A 17434-nucleotide genomic window follows, 5' to 3' on the forward strand; every position below is an offset into this window, starting at 1 on the left:
TACACAGATGTTGATGATTGAAACCCATGGTATTTCTCAGTTGACGGGATGGAGAGGAAACATAGTGAAGGCTAGTGCACTGAGGGAGCTACAACAGGTTAATAGTTTAGCTATTTGTTAAAAATTATACAGAGTACATGCAGTGTTCATGCTAGTTAAAAACTATTAAATAAAACAAGGTGTGTGTATAAATGTGGCTGATTTGTATGACAGATTGTCATGCTATGATTTATGAAGGTAAAGAAAGAATTAATATTTTACACTACAGAAAACTTCTAGTGCTATAATTTTTCTTTGAGTAAAACAGTACAGGTGTGTGTGTGTGTGTGTGTGTGTCTGAGTTTACCCATGGTCATTTTGGGTCCAGTATATTAGCAGTAGCTAATGTTAGCTGTAGCTAGTGTTAGCTGTTGTAGCAACTACTGTTATTGATTGATTAATTAGGTTCAGTCAGACCATTGTTGGTTGTTTCAAATATTACTGTGCACACTTACAACTTTATATAATAAAGTTAAGCATAAGAGTACCTCAGCAGTGTCCGTTCCAATTTAATGTTGGTTTAATGGTAATTCTCAAAGACCTCAGAATTTTATAAGAGAGGATAATTTATATGGGATGTAAATATACATACATGTGTGAAAACTGTAAAAATGGGGGTGGGCAGCGAAATAGAAATCTAAAACGCTGAATTATCAATTGTCAATCGAAAATAGTAAACACTATAACAATACATAGAGCATTACTTATTATGTAGCTGCCTCTGATATGGTTGGAAAGGTCAATTTTTAGTTTTGCATTTTTAAAAATAATTGAACTGAAAATTGGCTGTAAAAAGAAATTGTGCGATATTATTTTCCTTGCATTTGGATGTGGCTTTTAATTCTCATAAAATTCGACAAAAGTTACAAAACTCTATCTGTATTATGCCATGACCACATAAGGGAATGAAGTGTGTGTTACAGATACTATTCCAAGAGAAAGAATCTGATCTTGATGATGGAAACTGGATCCTGAACCATATCAGGAACGCACTTGCACCTGTCCAAGATGGAACCCTTACACACAAGAAATCTAAACGGATATCTCACATTAGCGCTGACTCAGGCCTTTCTCAGCGAACTCAGATGGAATGCAGCTAACCCAGCTAACTCATAACCGGATAATCATGATCGCAAAATTCAACCTTTGTAAAGACACAAAACATTTTTCTTCCACTGAACGAATTGCAGTGATGGAAATTGCTCAACCTCTGGACTTCCAGTTGAACCTTATATGTTGACAGGCTCATTAATCTTTCAGACTGAGTCAAAAAAGAACATTGCCATAAAACCATTTGTCGAGACGTCTCACTTACAACTCAGCACAGCTTGGGTTTCAGAAGATTTTTATAGCTAATAATCTAGTTGTCGCTGTCTATCTTAGCAGAAATGGCATGTCAGTGGAAAAGTCCAGGAATGTGGTTTAGTGAAGTTAAATAAACTCCAGTGTCACTAACAACCATTCCTGTCTACACTCGTTTTAATATACCAGCTCTTCTGGCAGTTTCATAGCTTAGCAGAGCAAGTTTGTAAGTGCAGGCTTTTTCCAAGCACTGTTATATATAGTCTGAGGATGAGCAAGTGGATAAGATGAACTCTAATGAACTAAGAACCTAATCTATTTATTCCTTTCAGTCACAAAGTCCACTATCATCATGTCTGACACAGAGGATGTGTGAGTTTTCTTCCTATGGCATCAGTCAACTTTTGCATCAAGAATGTTAAACTTAACACTGGGATAAATATTACTAAAAAAATGACTATATTTTCTGCTTCATTTTTATTTCAGTGAGCAGCAGGGTAAGTATTGCTACTTTACCTTTAACAGCAATTACTGCCTCTGATTCACTTTTAAGGTTGTCAGTTACATTATTTCTTGTATTATTTGGTTCTGAGTTATTTATAACTTCCTCATTCTTAAAGCTCCCAATAATCACTTGTTCAGTTTGTGTTAATATTAAGCTTTTGGTTGAATGGTGACTCTTTAATATCAATGGCAGATTCAACTATTTTTTAAACTATGCACGATATTAAACTTGCCAGCAAACCCTGACAATTAGAAGACACACTCTTAAAAAATGGGTTCCTCAAGAAGTCTTTGGATGGTTAATGGGTCAAAGTTTCTAAAGGGGTTCTGCTTAGAAACTTTTCTAACTGTGAAAGCCAATGTAGAACCTTACCACCCTACAGAGGAACAAACCCAATAACCCATTATAACTCTAACAAACACCTGTTTTCTAAGAGTGTAATTCAGGAATTATGACTGTGCTATACCATCTAAGCCATAAACCATTTCATTTCCAATCAATCAGTTTAAAATATCAGTGAAACCATTTGCAACAGTTTCTGTGCTTTGTTTTGATAAAATACACTTTGCATGCTCCACAGCTGAATAAGGTCACATACTCTTACGTGTGATGAAATTTGATGATGTTATTAGGTGCACTCAATAGAAAAAAGTATGAATTTATCAGCTGTGGAAGAATGGACAGTGTATGCTTGGCATGACTCCAACTGTACACTGATCACCGATCTATGCACAGCTGGACACTATTGATAACTCTTCTAATCTACTGCTTTCTTTTTACAAATTAAAAAAAAGAAGTCGGCGATGAAGGTAAAATACAAAATTTAGATGGACGTTTTATTGCCATCAACACTAATTCTCTAGCAATGCTCTTTTTCTAATATTGATTATTATTTTTACCCGCAATCCCCTCCATTTTTTTTACTACCAAAGATGATGTGTAAATGTTCTTGCATGCTTTAACTTTTTTATCATCTCTTTGTCTTTTACTCTCACTCTTTGTTGTTCATGGACCCATACATCATTTGAAGCTGTCCATTCTAGTCCATGTCATGTCACTTGCTAGCTAACCGATCTCTCATTCTTTCACTTAGCCATGCTTTTGTTCTATACTGATTTTTTATTTGTATAGCTTAACTGAATAATTACCAAACCTACTCCGAATCTAAGATAGGGCTCAAAGTAGCAAAAAATGATCGACAGTAATCATATTTACTTAGATCTTCAGATTACATATTAAACCAATAAGTAGTGATTTTCCAAATGCTCCATTTACTACAACTTAATAGCAGTAACACTATTCTAAAGTGATTTCTAAGTCCCTGTTTCTGCATCGTCTGTGTAACCAATATCTTCTTCACTTCTGCCCCATGTACATTTCCTGTGATAGCACTCCCTGGTGGCCTTGGCGTTTTCTCCACTCCATTACTGCCAGCCAGGCTACGAATAACCACAATCTTCTCCCTCTAATATCCGATAATCACCTACCCTGTGCCTCATCCACTAACCTCTCTAACCATAACCATCCTTTCCCCATCCCCACCCCCTTGCACACGTATAGAGGTAGCTGAGGAGGTAGTAGATGTAGAGGTGGCTCCTGAGGCAGCCCCAGAACCTGAACCTGAGCCTGAGGCTGAGCCTGAGCCTGAACCAGAGCCAGAGCCAGAACCAGAGCCAGTAGCCCCAGAACCCGAGCCTGAGCCTGAGCCTGAACCTGAGCAAGAAGCCGAGGCTGTGGTAGAAGGTATGTGGCATGGAATATTCTCTCATCCTTCACCATAAAGTAGCAGTGTGCTCCATCCCATCACATGCTAGTCCCAGTGCACTAATCGGGTCATATCCCACCCTTACCCCACCTTCCACTCTCAGGGTTCCTGAGTAATCATGCATAACCTCCTCTTCTTACCTGGTAATCGTCAGAGTTAAACACGTATTCATACCTACAGGTGACTCCCAGGTGCTATATTGAGTTTTGCTGCCCCCTCTCTGCTGACACTTTGCAATGTATGATGCAGTTTTCAGCCTACCCCCACTGCTTCATTGCCATATAACCATATGCTAAGCTTCTAGATATGAACCATCATCACTCATCATCACTTCTGTTCAAGCAATAATGGCTGCCTGTAACAGAGAGAGGCCCCTTGATGCTTTTGGCATGTATTGGCTAAAAACTATCACATAATTATCAGAAAGTCTATGGACTACAGTGCCGTTGCTCAAAGTTAAAATTAACTGATGATGTATTGGAGGATTATTCATTCAGTCCTCATCCTTACTTGGGGTAATTAGAATATAATAAATATATTAAATTAGTTATATTTCACATGTTGGTAAATCATTGCCCTTTTTAAGGATTTGTACTTTATGCTCACCACAAAGCAAAATGTTATGGGAACTTTGATGAGCTAGAGAAAATAATAATAATAATAATAATAATAATAATAATAATAATAATTTGAAAATACATTCACCTTCACCTTTCATATAACTCTCCTCTCATCAAAGCATCATTCCTGTTTCAGAAGTAACCAACAGTCTGTGCTTTTAGATTGTGGCTACAATTTACCACACCTAATTTTTTTTTTAATTTGCTAAGTGAAACATATTTATGGGGAATACTCATCCAGCTTCTCACTTTTAGTGTATATTCTATTGTATCATCTTAAAATACAACTTCTAAGATATACAGCTGTATTGCCTTTGCTAATTTTGTCTATTCTGCTTTTACTTTCATTGCTTGCTGCATGCAGAGGTCTTTGAAGAGGAAGGTATGTTGATTACAGACGTATCCTAACTTTGTATGTCGGAAGGACACCTTGGTTCCTTGTCTCAGCTGGTTGTAGTCTCCGTCTGTTGGAGAATGTGTGCACTGGGGTTCCTCCCAGTAAAAAAAAAAAATCTTTTGGAGCAAGAAGCACTGCTTTATAATTGGCCAATAAATTTAAAAAGATTTATTTAAAAAAAAGAGATAGAGGTGCATTCCTAATCATAAATAGATGAATGGTGTGTCCATATTTAAATCTATTGAGGGAAAAAGGGTGAAAGAATATAAAATGCTAACGACCACTAGCCACTGCGCATTCCTATAACCTGCTATGCCATTTAATCTGCATGCCAGGCACCAATCACTGACCCACTCATATCAAGCGGGAGGACCATGTGCTAACTAAGCCACTAAGCATGGGCATCATTTTGGACCAGTCCGAAATGGACACACATGGGTTGGGCTTTGGATAACAGAAGCAAATCACATTTTTCGTGTTTTCATGTTTTCATGTTTTCTTTCTTTTTCTTTCTTTCTTTCTTTCTTTCTTTCTTTCTTTCTTTCTTTCTTTCTTTCTTTCTTTCTTTCTTTCTTTCTTTCTGCAAACTTAATTTAAACTTTAGAATGATAATAACTCAATATAACAAGTTGTAATCTAATTCCCATTGTCAAATTTCCCATGTCCTTGTAATGTTCACGTATTAATGTGTACCTAATTCTTATCTCAAATTAGGATTTTTAAAAAATTGTTTCCTAATCTTTTGACCATTATGTGAAATAATTATATGTTTGTTAAGTATTTTACTACCCAGTTTCAGTTTTGGTTTGAAATACCAGTTTGCTTCGTTTACTACCATGAGTGGACTTCTAACAAAATGCTGTGTACTTGTCCCCTCTTCGTTTTTAATCTACAGAGGAGAAGCCCAAGTTCAAGTAAGTAGCCAAATCCACATTCAGTATCACTGTGAATGCAGGAAGCAAAGAGTAATACTTTAAACTCAGTTCTGGAATTTACACAGGAATTTTATTATATACAAATGCATTTATTAATAGCTTAACCTTAACCTGAATTGATATATATATATTTTTATATTTTTTTAACCAAAGGCCAACTGCACCCAGGATCCCTGAGGGTGACAAAGTGGACTTTGATGTAAGTGATCTTCACTTATATTCAAACAGCAGAACTATGTTTTTGCAGCTAGAATCTGGTGGCATTTTTTTTATATTGAGTGAAACAAGGATTTGCATGTCTACCAAACAGGACATCCAGAAGAAGCGTCAGAACAAGGATCTCCTGGAACTGCAGGCGCTGATCGATGCTCACTTTGAGCAGAGGAAGAAGGAGGAGGAGGAGCTCATCGCTCTCAAGGAGAGAATTGTGAGCGAATTTGAATGTGATTGAAAATTACAATAATTTAAACGCCTTGATATTAGGTGACTCATAGATCAGGACCAGAGTAGCACATGTCTGTTTGTGGTGTGTTCATTAACAGGAGAAGCGCAGGGCTGAAAGGGCAGATCAGCAAAGGATCATGGCTGAGAAGGAGAAGGAGCGCCAGGCAAAGCGTGAGGTATGTTTGACCCACCAGTATTTCTCCTTCACACACTCATGCCATCTAATCCAAAATACTTGCTTGCTTACTTACTTACTTACTTACTTACTTACTTACTTACTTGCTTGTGGCTTCAACAGGAAGAAAAACAGAGAAGGGAAGAGGCTGATGCCAAGAAAAGGGCTGAGGAGGACGCTAAGAAGAAGTCAGCCCTGACCAGCATGGGCTCCCAGTTCAGCAGCTACCTGCAGAAGGTGATTTTGTCCTGTCTTTTCCTGTTCTGCCACATACAGTAGTGCTTGAAAGTTTGTGAATCCTTGAGAATTTTCTATATTTCTGCATAAATATGATCTAAAACACCATCAGATTTTCACACAAGTCCTAAAAGTAGATAAAGAGAACCCAGTTAAACAAATGAGACAAAAATATTATACTTGGTCATTTACTTATTGAGGAAAATGATCCAATATTACATATCTGTGAGGGCAAAAGTATGTGAACCTCTAGGATTAGCAGTTAATTTGAAGGTGAAATTAGAGTCAGGTGTTTTCAATCAATGGGATGACAATCAGGTGTGAGTGGGCACCCTGTTTTATTTAAAGAACAGGGATCTATCAAAGTCTGATCTTCACAACACATGTTTGTGGAAGTGTATCATGGCATGAACAAAGAAGATTTCTGAGGACCTCAGGAAAAGCGTTGTTGATGCTCATCAGGCTAGAAAAGGTTACAAAACCATCTCTAAAGAGTTTGGACTCCACCAATCCACAGTCAGACAGATTGTGTACAAATGAAGGAAATTCAAGACCATTGTTACCCTCCCCAGGAGTGGTCGACCAACAAAGATCACTCCAAGAGCAAGGTGTGTAATAGTCGGCAAGGTCACAAAGGACCCCAGGTTAACTTCTAAGCAACTGAAGGCCTCTCTCACCTTGGCTAATGTTAATGTTCATGAGTCCACCATCAGGAGAACAGTGAACAACAATGGTGTGCATGGCAGGGTTGGAAGGAGAAAGCCACTGCTCTCCAAAAAGAACATTGCTGCTCATCTGCAGTTTGCTAAAGATCACATGGACAAGCCAGAAGGCTATTGGAAAAATGTTTTGTGGATGGATGAGACCAAAATAAAACTTTTTGGTTTAAATGAGAAGCGTTATGTTTGGAGAAAGGAAAACACTGCATTCCAGCATAAGAACCTTATCCCATCTGTGAAACATGGTGGTGGTAGCATCATGGTTTGGGCCTGGTTTGCTGCATCTGGGCCAGGACGGCTTGCCATCATTGACCGAACAATGAATTCTGAATTATACCAGCGAATTCTAAATTCATGAACCGAATCTCAAGAGAAGGTGGGTCATGCAGCAAGACAACGACCCTAAGCACACAAGTCGTTCTACCAAGGAATGGTTAAAGAAGAATAAAGTTAATGTTTTGGAATGGCCAAGTCAATGTCCTGACCTTAATCCAATGGAAATGTTGTGGAAGGACCTGAAGCGAGCAGTTCATGTGAGGAAACCCACCAACATCCCAGAGTTGAAGCTGTTCTGAATGGAGGAATGGGCTAAAATTCCTCCAAGCCGGTGTGCAGGACTGAGCAACAGTTACCAGAAATGTTTAGTTGCAGTTATTGCTGCACAAAGGGATCACACCAGATACTGAAAGCCAAGGTTCACATACTTTTGCCACTCACAGATATGTAATATTGGATAATTTTCCTCAATAAATAAATGACCAAGTAAAATATTTTGTCTCTTTTGTTTAATTGGATTCTCTTTATCTACTTTTAGGATCTTTAGCAAACTGCAGACGAGCAGCAATGTTCTTTTTGGAGAGCAGTGGCTTACTCCTTGCAACCCTGCCATGCACACCATTGTTGTTCAGTGTTCTCCTGATGGTGGACTCATGAACATTAACATTAGCCAATGTGAGAGAGGCCTTCAGGTGCTTAGAAGTTACCCTGGGGTCCTTTGTGACCTCGCCGACTATTACACGCCTTGCTCTTGGAGTGATCTTTGTTGGTCGACCACTCCTGGGGAGGGTAACAATGGTCTTGAATTTCCTCCATTTATACACAGTCTGTCTGACTGTGGATTGGTGGAGTCCAAACTCTTTAGAGATGGTTTTGTAACCTTTTCCAGCCTGATGAGCATCAACAACGCTTTTTCTGAGGTCTTCAGAAATCTCCTTTGTTCGTGCCATGATACACTTCCACAAACATGTGTTGTGAAGATCAGACTTTGATAGATCCCTGTTCTTTAAATAAAACAGGGTGCCCACTCACACCTGATTGTCATCCCATTGATTGAAAACACCTGACTCTAATTTCACCTTCAAATTAACTGCTCATCCTAGAGGTTCACATACTTTTGCCACTCACAGATATGTAATATTGGATCATTTTCCTCAATAAATAAATAACCAAATATAATATTTTTGTCTCGTTTGTTTAACTGGGTTCTCTTTATCTACTTTTAGGACTTGTGTGAAAATCTGATGATGTTTTAGGTCATATTTATGCAGAAGTATATAAAATTCTAAAGGGTTCACAAACTTTCAAGCACCACTGTAGAGCACTTTCCAATGTGTGTGTACTAAATCTTAGCTTTGGGTATAAATTCCAGGCTGACTCCAAGAGAGGCAAGAAACAGACAGAGAGAGAAAAGAAGAGGAAGATCCTGGCAGAGAGACGTAAGCCACTCAACATTGACCACCTCAATGAGGACAAGCTGAGGTAAGCTGTACTGCAGTATGAATTTGAGCTAGTAGAGCCAGCAGATGGCGCTGTAAGATGTAACCTCACTGATGTGTCACAGAGATAAAGCCAAGGAGCTGTTTGAATGGATGAAGACCCTGGAGTCTGAGAAGTTTGACCATATGGAGAGGCTGAAGAAACAGAAATATGAGGTAGTAAATTTACATATTGAAGTTAAACCATCATACAATAGTTATTATTATTATTCACAGGCAGAATAGATACAGTTAGAGGTGTTTTCAGTAAATCATGGTCAAGAAGTTCTACCTGAGATCTATATAAACCCGACTTCAATCTCCTCCAGGTTACAACACTGCGTAAGAGAGTGGAGGAGCTGAGTAAATTGTAAGTTGTTACAGGTTTAGTTGGCGCTACCTGCTGAGCATGCCCTGTGTCAGCTTGTTCAGTACATTTACAGGGCAGAAGCGAAAGAGACAAACAGGTGACCCGCAAGGTCTTTATTTCCTTTTATTGTATGAGCACATGAACCATTCATTTGGTTTGTAGGGGAAATCAAAATCAGGTAATCAGGACCATAAGTCTTGAAAGATAACACTATAACAGGACCAAAGCACTTCCTCCCCAAACAACATGGACAATGTGTAAGTAAATACATCAAGCTATAATTAAGATGTTACAGTATGTAGTATCATGTCATCCTGATTGACCAGACCTTGTCAAGAGAGCTGGACATATCCAGGTGAGAGCCGGTTCCCCCTCTGCTAATGCTTTCATGCTTGTTAAAATGTGTTGATGTGTTGTTTACAGATTCTCTCACTCAGAAATCGCATTGATGAACTCCAGAAACAGTAAGTTTAGTAAAATGACACCTATGAGTCTGCAATATCACATAAAATTTCCAGTGGTGGTTCTAGGCGGAGTCCAAGGAGGACCAGTGTCGCTATAACAGCAAGGACAGACCTTCCTTTGGGAAATCCATTAAATGACCATTAAATGAAAGATGAGAAATAGCCTAGTTATTTGTGGAACATAAAAATCCAACATGTGTAAATAGATGGGGCATTTACTGTGAACGTAAAGCCACAGAAACCCAAAAGCTACGAAAGGTATTGTTTTAAAACTTTAAATGCCAATTCACTCCTTTTTTAGCTGTATTTCAATAACAGTCAAGTTTTGGAAATTATGAAGCGAGCTAACAATTTGTTGATTGTTATATGTGAGTAACATAAGTTTCTATCTAGCTTACCAACTTGCTTTATTTCACGTGCATTTTTCTTTGCTTAGTGGAGCAACAGTATGGACTAAACGCTCCCTCCAACAGAGTGACTGGTCCTCAGTTGGACCCCAAGCTGAGATTGTGTAGAACCGCCACTGCCCATCCCATTCCATCTCATCCCAATCCATCTCATCTCATTCTATTCTATTCAGCCATATAATTTTACATAATTTTGATGCTATGCATGGCAGAATAACTAGCATTTCACCATTTTTATGAAAAATATACATTCAACTTTCATTTATACATTACACATACATTAACTTATAATAGCTTCACCACATGTTTCAAGCACACATTCTTTCCTCCAAATACCCTCTTGTCTCTGGTATGATTAACCAATAACTCCCAACATCTCTGGACACCTACGTAATTTCTCTCAGTCAAAGAGAAATTACTGCCTTGTGTTTCAAGACAAATTTATTTCAAGTCTATTGCTTGACTTGACATAAATTTACAAAGGTAAGTGATGCCTGTTGTGACTGGGCATGTAGCATGCGGTATAATCTGAACACGTTGTAGTTAATCAAAAGTGCCTTGAACGTCTTCATATTTAAAGCCATATTCTGGCTCATAAAATGATTGCTATAGCTGGCATATGAACAGGTAGTAGTAGAAGTAGACTGTCTGACTTTGCTTGTTCCTGGCAATTGTCACATTACAGCAGCAAGAAGGGAGCTGCCGCCCGCCGCAGGAAGTAAGTGGACCGTTCCACAATCCTTAGCCAGCCCATGGCTGATGGACAGATGGAGATTACTGTGCAGTCCACTAAAAAATGACCATCCACCAGCTACAGTGACAATGCTATCTGTAGTTTTAGTAGTTACAGGTCTTCTAAGTAGCTACTCTGCAGGACTCTGTAATAATAGCTGTTCAACACTCGCACTTCCTTGTCTTGGACCGCTGTTTGGTTCTCAATTTTTTTCATGTAAATAAAGTGTTACTCTAAAGCCACTGTCAGTAGGGGTGCTGTTTTTTTTGTCATTCATTGGCCCTGTCATTTACAGTTATTTTCATTACCCAAAGGCCTACTAGTCTTTTGCAACAGAGAAAAAATGCATACAGTAAAGAGCATTATCACCATGAAACCTGCTTCTAGAAAAACATCATCCATCCATTCATTATTCATAACTGCTTATCCTGTACAGGGCTGCGGGCAAGCTGGAGCCTATCCCAGCTGACTATGGGTGAGAGGCAGGGTACAACCTGGACAAGTCACCAGGTCATCGCAGGACTAACACATACAGACAAACAACCATTCACACTCATGGTAAATTTAGAGCCACCATTTAACCTAACCTGCATATCTTTGGACTGTGGGGGAAACCGGAGCACCCGGAGGAAACCCACGCAGACACAGGGAGAACATGCAAACTCCACATATAAAGGCCCCCATTGGCCACTGGGCTTGAACCCAGAACCTTCTTGCTGTGACGCAACAGTGCTAACCACTACACCTCAGGGGGATCATAGAGAATACATTTATAAAAACCTAGTAATTGTTTGGAACCTTTTCCTGACAATGATGAATGCCATTTCCATTCAGCATTGCATAAGGTCAAATGAACTGACTAGAAAATTTCCTACAATGTCTCCATGCAAACTCTCTTGGTGTCCTGAGGGCCACCATCTGAATCTTCATTCTTTTTCAGCAACTGCTTTATCCCAGTCAGGACCAAGGCTCCAGAGTCTTTCCTGGGAACACTAGGTATGAGACACCATAAATAGGATGCAGTTGTCAGTTGTCTAACTCTGTTTCACACTAGTGAGTGACAAGTCGCCTGTAACACTTACAGTTTGTCTCTTGTATAGGCATTGAATAAGCACCACTGTTGTCTCTTGTGGGCATGTAGTGTCTGCCTAGCGTTTTCAGTTTTGATGAGAAAGGGGAGCAGCCATAATGTATAGCTTACAATGAAACATCATGTATTGTTCAACTCATTCATTCTCACAAGTGGATTAATCAAAATTTGATGTGAGAAATACGACTTAGATAATTTTGATAAAGACAAAAAAAAAAATCTAAAAAATATTGACAAACAGTAAAGATCTTCCAGGAGATCTCAATACCCATCTTACTATTAAAGCAGGCTACATGCAGCTAAATTGTCAGCGGAATGAGTTGAATGTAGGATATTTTATGTTGCATTTTAACAAATTGGATTAAAAAAAAAGAAACTAGATAGAAATATTTTAAATTTCAGATAAGAAGGCAAATCTGCATGACAAGGACTAATCATTAGGGACTACTGTAGCTGCATTGTGTAAAACATGTTGTATTGTGGGTAATTGCGTAGATTGCAGTGACATAAGTGAAAACAACACACATGCTTTTTCTTGGGCGGCACGGTGGTGTAGTGGTTAGCGCTGTTGCCTCACAGCAAGAAGGTCCTGGGTTCGAGCCCCGTGGCTGGCGAGGGCCTTTCTGTGTGGAGTTTGCATGTTCTCCCCGTGTCCGCGTGGGTTTCCTCCGGGTACTCCAGTTTCCCCCACAGTCCAAAGACATGCAGGTTAGGTTAACTGGTGACTCTAAATTGACCGTAGGTGTGAATGGTTGTCTGTGTCTATGTGTCAGCCCTATGATGACCTGGCGACTTGTCCAGGGTGTACCCCGCCTTTCGCCCGTAGTCAGCTGGGATAGGCTCCAGCTTGCCTGCGACCCTGTAGAAGGATAAAGCGGCTAGAGATAATGAGATGAGAATTATCATACATGTTTGATGTACTTGGCTTTTTTCACTATCTTTATTATCTCTGCCACCCTTCTGAATAGGCGATGCTATTACATTATCTGATATACTGCATGGTTAAAAGTATGTGGACGCCTGATCATCACACCTGTATGTGCTTTTTGAATATCCCATTTCAAATTTATTCCCCCTTTACTGTTATAATAACTTCCAGTCTTCTGTGAAGGCTTTCCACTAGATTTGGAGAATGGCTGCGGAGATTTATGTTCATTCAGTCACAAGAACATTCATGAGGTCAGGTACTAATGTAGGGCGAGGAAGCCTGTGGTGCTGTGAGTGCCTAGTTTGCCTTATATCTTACTGATGTTTGTCACCATAAGTTAATACCATGGCTGACACTGAAATTGAAATCACACAAGATAAAATAAATAATGAGAATAAGTATACAATAAATTAACTTTGAGAACTTGCTACGTCAGTGATGAGAAGCATGTAGTGTATAAGATAGAAGAAGAATCACCCATCCATCCATTATCTGTAGCCACTTATCCTGTTCTACAGGGTCGCAGGCAAGCTGGAGCCTATCCCAGCTGACTACGGGCGAAAGGCGGGGTACACCCTGGACAAGTCGCCAGGTCATCACAGGGCTGACACATAGACACAGACAACCATTCACACTCACATTCACTCCTACGGTCAATTTAGAGCCACCAGTTAACCTAACCTGCATGTCTTTGGACTGTCGTGGAAACCAGAGCACCCGGAGGAAACCCACACAGACACGGGGAGAACATGCAAACTCCACACAGAAAGGCCCTCGTCGCCGCTGGGCTCGAACCCAGAACCTTCTTGCTGTGAGGCGACAGCAACTGCTAACCACTACACCACCGTGCCACCCAGAAGAAGGACCAGAAGACCAGAAACATCAGAAAACTAGATAGAACTTGACGCCAATGGCGTCGATGGGGATGCCTCCGCCTGGTAGACCACACGCCTTATTAAGTTGTGATTTGGGGATGGACATTTGACCTCACAGTAATCTTGACCTGGTGAAATTACTTGTATCAGCCTTGGAGATATTGTGTTCACAAGGTTTCTGGACAGACATTTGACCTCACAGTGACCCTGACCTTAGACCTTTTGATCTCAAAATCTAATCAGTTCATGTTTGTCCCAAAGCGCACAAATGGTGAAAGTTTGGTGAAATTCCTTTCATTAGCCTTTGAGATATCGCGTTCACAAGGTTTCGGGACGGACGCACGGACAGACGGACAATCCGAAAACATAATGCCTCCTGACCTGCACCTTACAGTGGCGGAGGCATAAGGATGTGTGATGTGCGATGTGTGTACACCAGGGGGCGCTGCTGCTCTATCTAGTTTCCTCGACCGTGCCACCTCTGCTTGTTTATTTATTTACTGATTTTTTTAAACTTATTTGCAAGTTTGTTTGATTGTTTTTCTGAGTGCATTTGCAAAATGTCATTTTACATTTACATTCATGCACTAATACCACAGACACATTTCAGAACAACCTAAAAGTGAGACTCAGTTCCAGAAGTGCTCCAGATGTGAGATCGAAACTCCTCGCAATTAATAAAAGGGAACGGAAACTCTCGTTCATGGCAGAAACAACAGAATATTAAATTGTAGAAAAGTCAAACACGCACAGAGTCACTGAAATGCTTTTATATCAACTTGAAAGAGCACATGAGAGATTTCCTAGGAGTAGGTTGTATCTGCGTGGAAAAGATACAGTATCTTGAATTTATAGTTTATATGTAAATAATTTATAAATGAACCAAAATTATATGCAAATGATTTGAACTATCGAGTATATTATTTACATTTGCACGTTTAAAGATATTATTTACATTTGCACGTTTAAAGATATGATCATTTATCACACACACACACACACACACACACACACACACACACACACACACACACACACACACACACACACACACACAATTGTTAAGAGTATAGGCTACATTATTAGATTATATCGCCTACATTAAGCTGCATGAAAATATGTTTATAACATCAACAATTTCCACTTCTGAAAAATCAGACAAAACATTATAATCCCAAAGTCTCTGCATAAAATGACAGACCAGCCAAGAGCCAGGCTTTACTTTAGAGAATATTCTGTAAAATATTGCGCCTATTTGAATATTAAGTTAAATTCAAGAGCATTATATTTGAAGATTAAATTGGATTTTGATCGTGGGGTTAATTCACAGATAATCCTGTATTAGTTACTCAAATATTTATTAACGAATTATAAATATTGTAGACAATTTGGGTCGGATAAACTCTGGGGCTGATTTCTTATCGTTTTCAACGAAATGTCATTTTTAATTTAACTTAAAACAAACAAACAGACAAACAATTGCGGTAAATAATAAACGGTGAGAAAATCAGAAATGAGGCGACCAATGGAGCACTGATCAGAGATCAGCAGTGTGGACAGGCCAGTTCAAATGTATCTATCATTTTAACTGAAATAACGAATTATTTGATTTTATTTTTTTTTTTAAAAACATGAAATATGCAAATTAGATTATTTTTTAAAGCTATCTTCAAATAAACATTTTTAATGGTTGTCATAAATTATATTGACTTACATTCGTTAAATCCACTTCATTTCAAACACCATCCAAAATAAATTGAGAAAAGAAAATGACAAGCGAATATCTGTGTATAAATAATTCATATCTTTATTTATAATCGACATTCACTCGTTGAAGGTGTATAAATATAAAGTTTAACACTGGACACAACAAACGTCTCAAACAGGCAAAATTAAATACACAGTTCTGTTTGTTCATTTCTCCGTGTTTTTAACAAAACAGCTCTTATATACACATGTACAAAAATGGTCCTCTAATTTTCATATCTGCAGTGGTTATTCTCCGTAAATAATTTGGAAATTATAATAAAAGTGACAGGAAGTAGTTTCATAATAGAAAGAAAGGGAAAAAATATGGTCACATATGGCAACACTGACATTATTATATAAATAAGCTGAGTTAAGAAACTGACTTCTGTAGAGCCACAATAATAATGGAATTGGACTTTTGCTAGAAAGAAAGAAAGAAAGAAAGAAAGAAAGAAAGAAAGAAAGAAAGAAAGAAAGAAAATCAAAAGGATTTTTTCTTCTCTTCTCCAACTTCTTGAGCAGTTTGTTTTGTGTTTTTTTTTTTCTCTCTTCAGTTCATGACAGTAGTCCTCGTTAATGGTGACTGGTTCACTGCCCTTTGCCTTCTCCTACGTGTTGGGGATGGACTGGATGTATGGACGCGTTTCCTCTCCTCTGTTCAGAGCACTTGATAGATGGGGTCGTGGCTCGGGCCGGACGGGCTGCATGTGTTGTTTGGGGAAGGCGCGCTTGTCTCGGGCGGAGAGCCGGTGACTCCCTCACACAGCTCAGCAGCAGGGAGCGAGGAGGAAGAGGATGAGGAGGATGAGGAAGAGGAAGGAGACTCGGTGGAGATCCGCTCCACGATACTGGACAGACAATCCAAACTCGACACCACTGGGTTCTTATTACTCCTCACATCTCCTGTTCAATCCACAATTCAGAAAACTGTTAGTAACTCTTACACCATATCAAAAGGCTATTATTATTATTATTACTATTTCTGTATGACATAGAGGGACACTGGTGTTTACGCGTTGACCTACCATTTGGAGTTTCATTGAAGTATGAGTTGTCATAGCTGTTTCGCCTTCCAGAAGGGCGAGCAGGGCCATTAAAATCCATCTAGGAAACATGCAACATGGATCATTTTAAATTCATTATTTTAAACACCACATCACTACTATTTAAAGTAGATAACATGAATATAGTGATTTGGGGGATTTTCTGTAGCCTAATAAACGAACTGCAGATATTGTAGTGAAGCTGTTCTCACCATGCCATCTGAGCAGTTGGACCTGGGACTGGAGGCGTCTGAATCACCGCTGTATTGCTCCAGAACCGGGTAATAGTTCTCCTCTTGACTTCTGAGTAAGGCTTGGAGAGACTCGATGTAACTGATGGCGTTTCTCAGGATCTCGACCTTGGGCAGCCTCTGGTTAGGGTTAGTCGAGGTGCACCTCTTCAGGGTTTCGAAAGCATCATTGACCTTGCTCAGACGTCTCCTTTCTCTCATAGTTGCAGCTTTGCGCCTGTCCGCGTTGGTGGTTTTCCTCTTGCAGGCTTTACACGCCCACAGGAGACACCTGCCCGCTTGGTGGTGGCCACTCGGTGCCCGGATGTGCTCGTCCTCCATGTGATTGTGCTCGTCCGACTTGAGCAAGCCCACATGCACGAGTCTGGGGTCCAGGTCTTCGAAGAAGTGCATGTCGCTGGTGTTGAAGCAGGGGTCATCATAGAAATCATCAGCCGAGGGGATGGGGAACGGAATATCCGACAGCTCCATCTTTTCTGTTTTTTAAAAACTTTGTGCGTAAAACAGATGTAGCCCAGACTGTAGTGGGCCTCGAACGCGTCCGTAAGTGTTTAACTAATATCTCGTAATGCTGTTTAAAAGATAAGACAGAAAGGCCGGGGTGGCTTGAACGCACTGCTCTGTGTGGACCT

At 39.6% G+C, this 17434-nt stretch overlaps 2 protein-coding genes across 2 annotated transcripts; one reads left to right on the forward strand and one right to left on the reverse strand.

The window, feature by feature from the left end:
- The first annotated feature begins 1693 nt into the window (after positions 1 to 1693).
- tnnt3a (troponin T type 3a (skeletal, fast)) lies at positions 1694 to 11108 on the forward strand. Its single transcript, XM_060903540.1, has 14 exons — positions 1694 to 1713; positions 1828 to 1838; positions 2641 to 2655; positions 3407 to 3589; positions 4596 to 4613; positions 5524 to 5542; positions 5717 to 5762; positions 5874 to 5990; positions 6106 to 6183; positions 6306 to 6419; positions 8787 to 8896; positions 8979 to 9069; positions 9222 to 9262; positions 10819 to 11108. The coding sequence occupies exons 1-14, from the start codon at positions 1694 to 1696 to the stop codon at positions 10853 to 10855; spliced, it is 900 nt and encodes a 299-aa protein (XP_060759523.1). The 3' UTR covers positions 10856 to 11108.
- Positions 11109 to 16034: 4926 nt separating this feature from the next.
- myod1 (myogenic differentiation 1) lies at positions 16035 to 17434 on the reverse strand. The gene is made up of 3 exons (XM_060909981.1): positions 16764 to 17434; positions 16534 to 16612; positions 16035 to 16411 (listed from the first exon to the last, which is right to left on the reverse strand). Exons 1-3 carry the CDS (start codon positions 17271 to 17273, stop codon positions 16167 to 16169), a joined length of 834 nt encoding a protein of 277 aa, XP_060765964.1. The 5' UTR covers positions 17274 to 17434; the 3' UTR covers positions 16035 to 16166.

This window comes from Neoarius graeffei, chromosome 2, assembly GCF_027579695.1.
Source record: "Neoarius graeffei isolate fNeoGra1 chromosome 2, fNeoGra1.pri, whole genome shotgun sequence".
Classification (NCBI taxonomy): domain Eukaryota; kingdom Metazoa; phylum Chordata; class Actinopteri; order Siluriformes; family Ariidae; genus Neoarius; species Neoarius graeffei.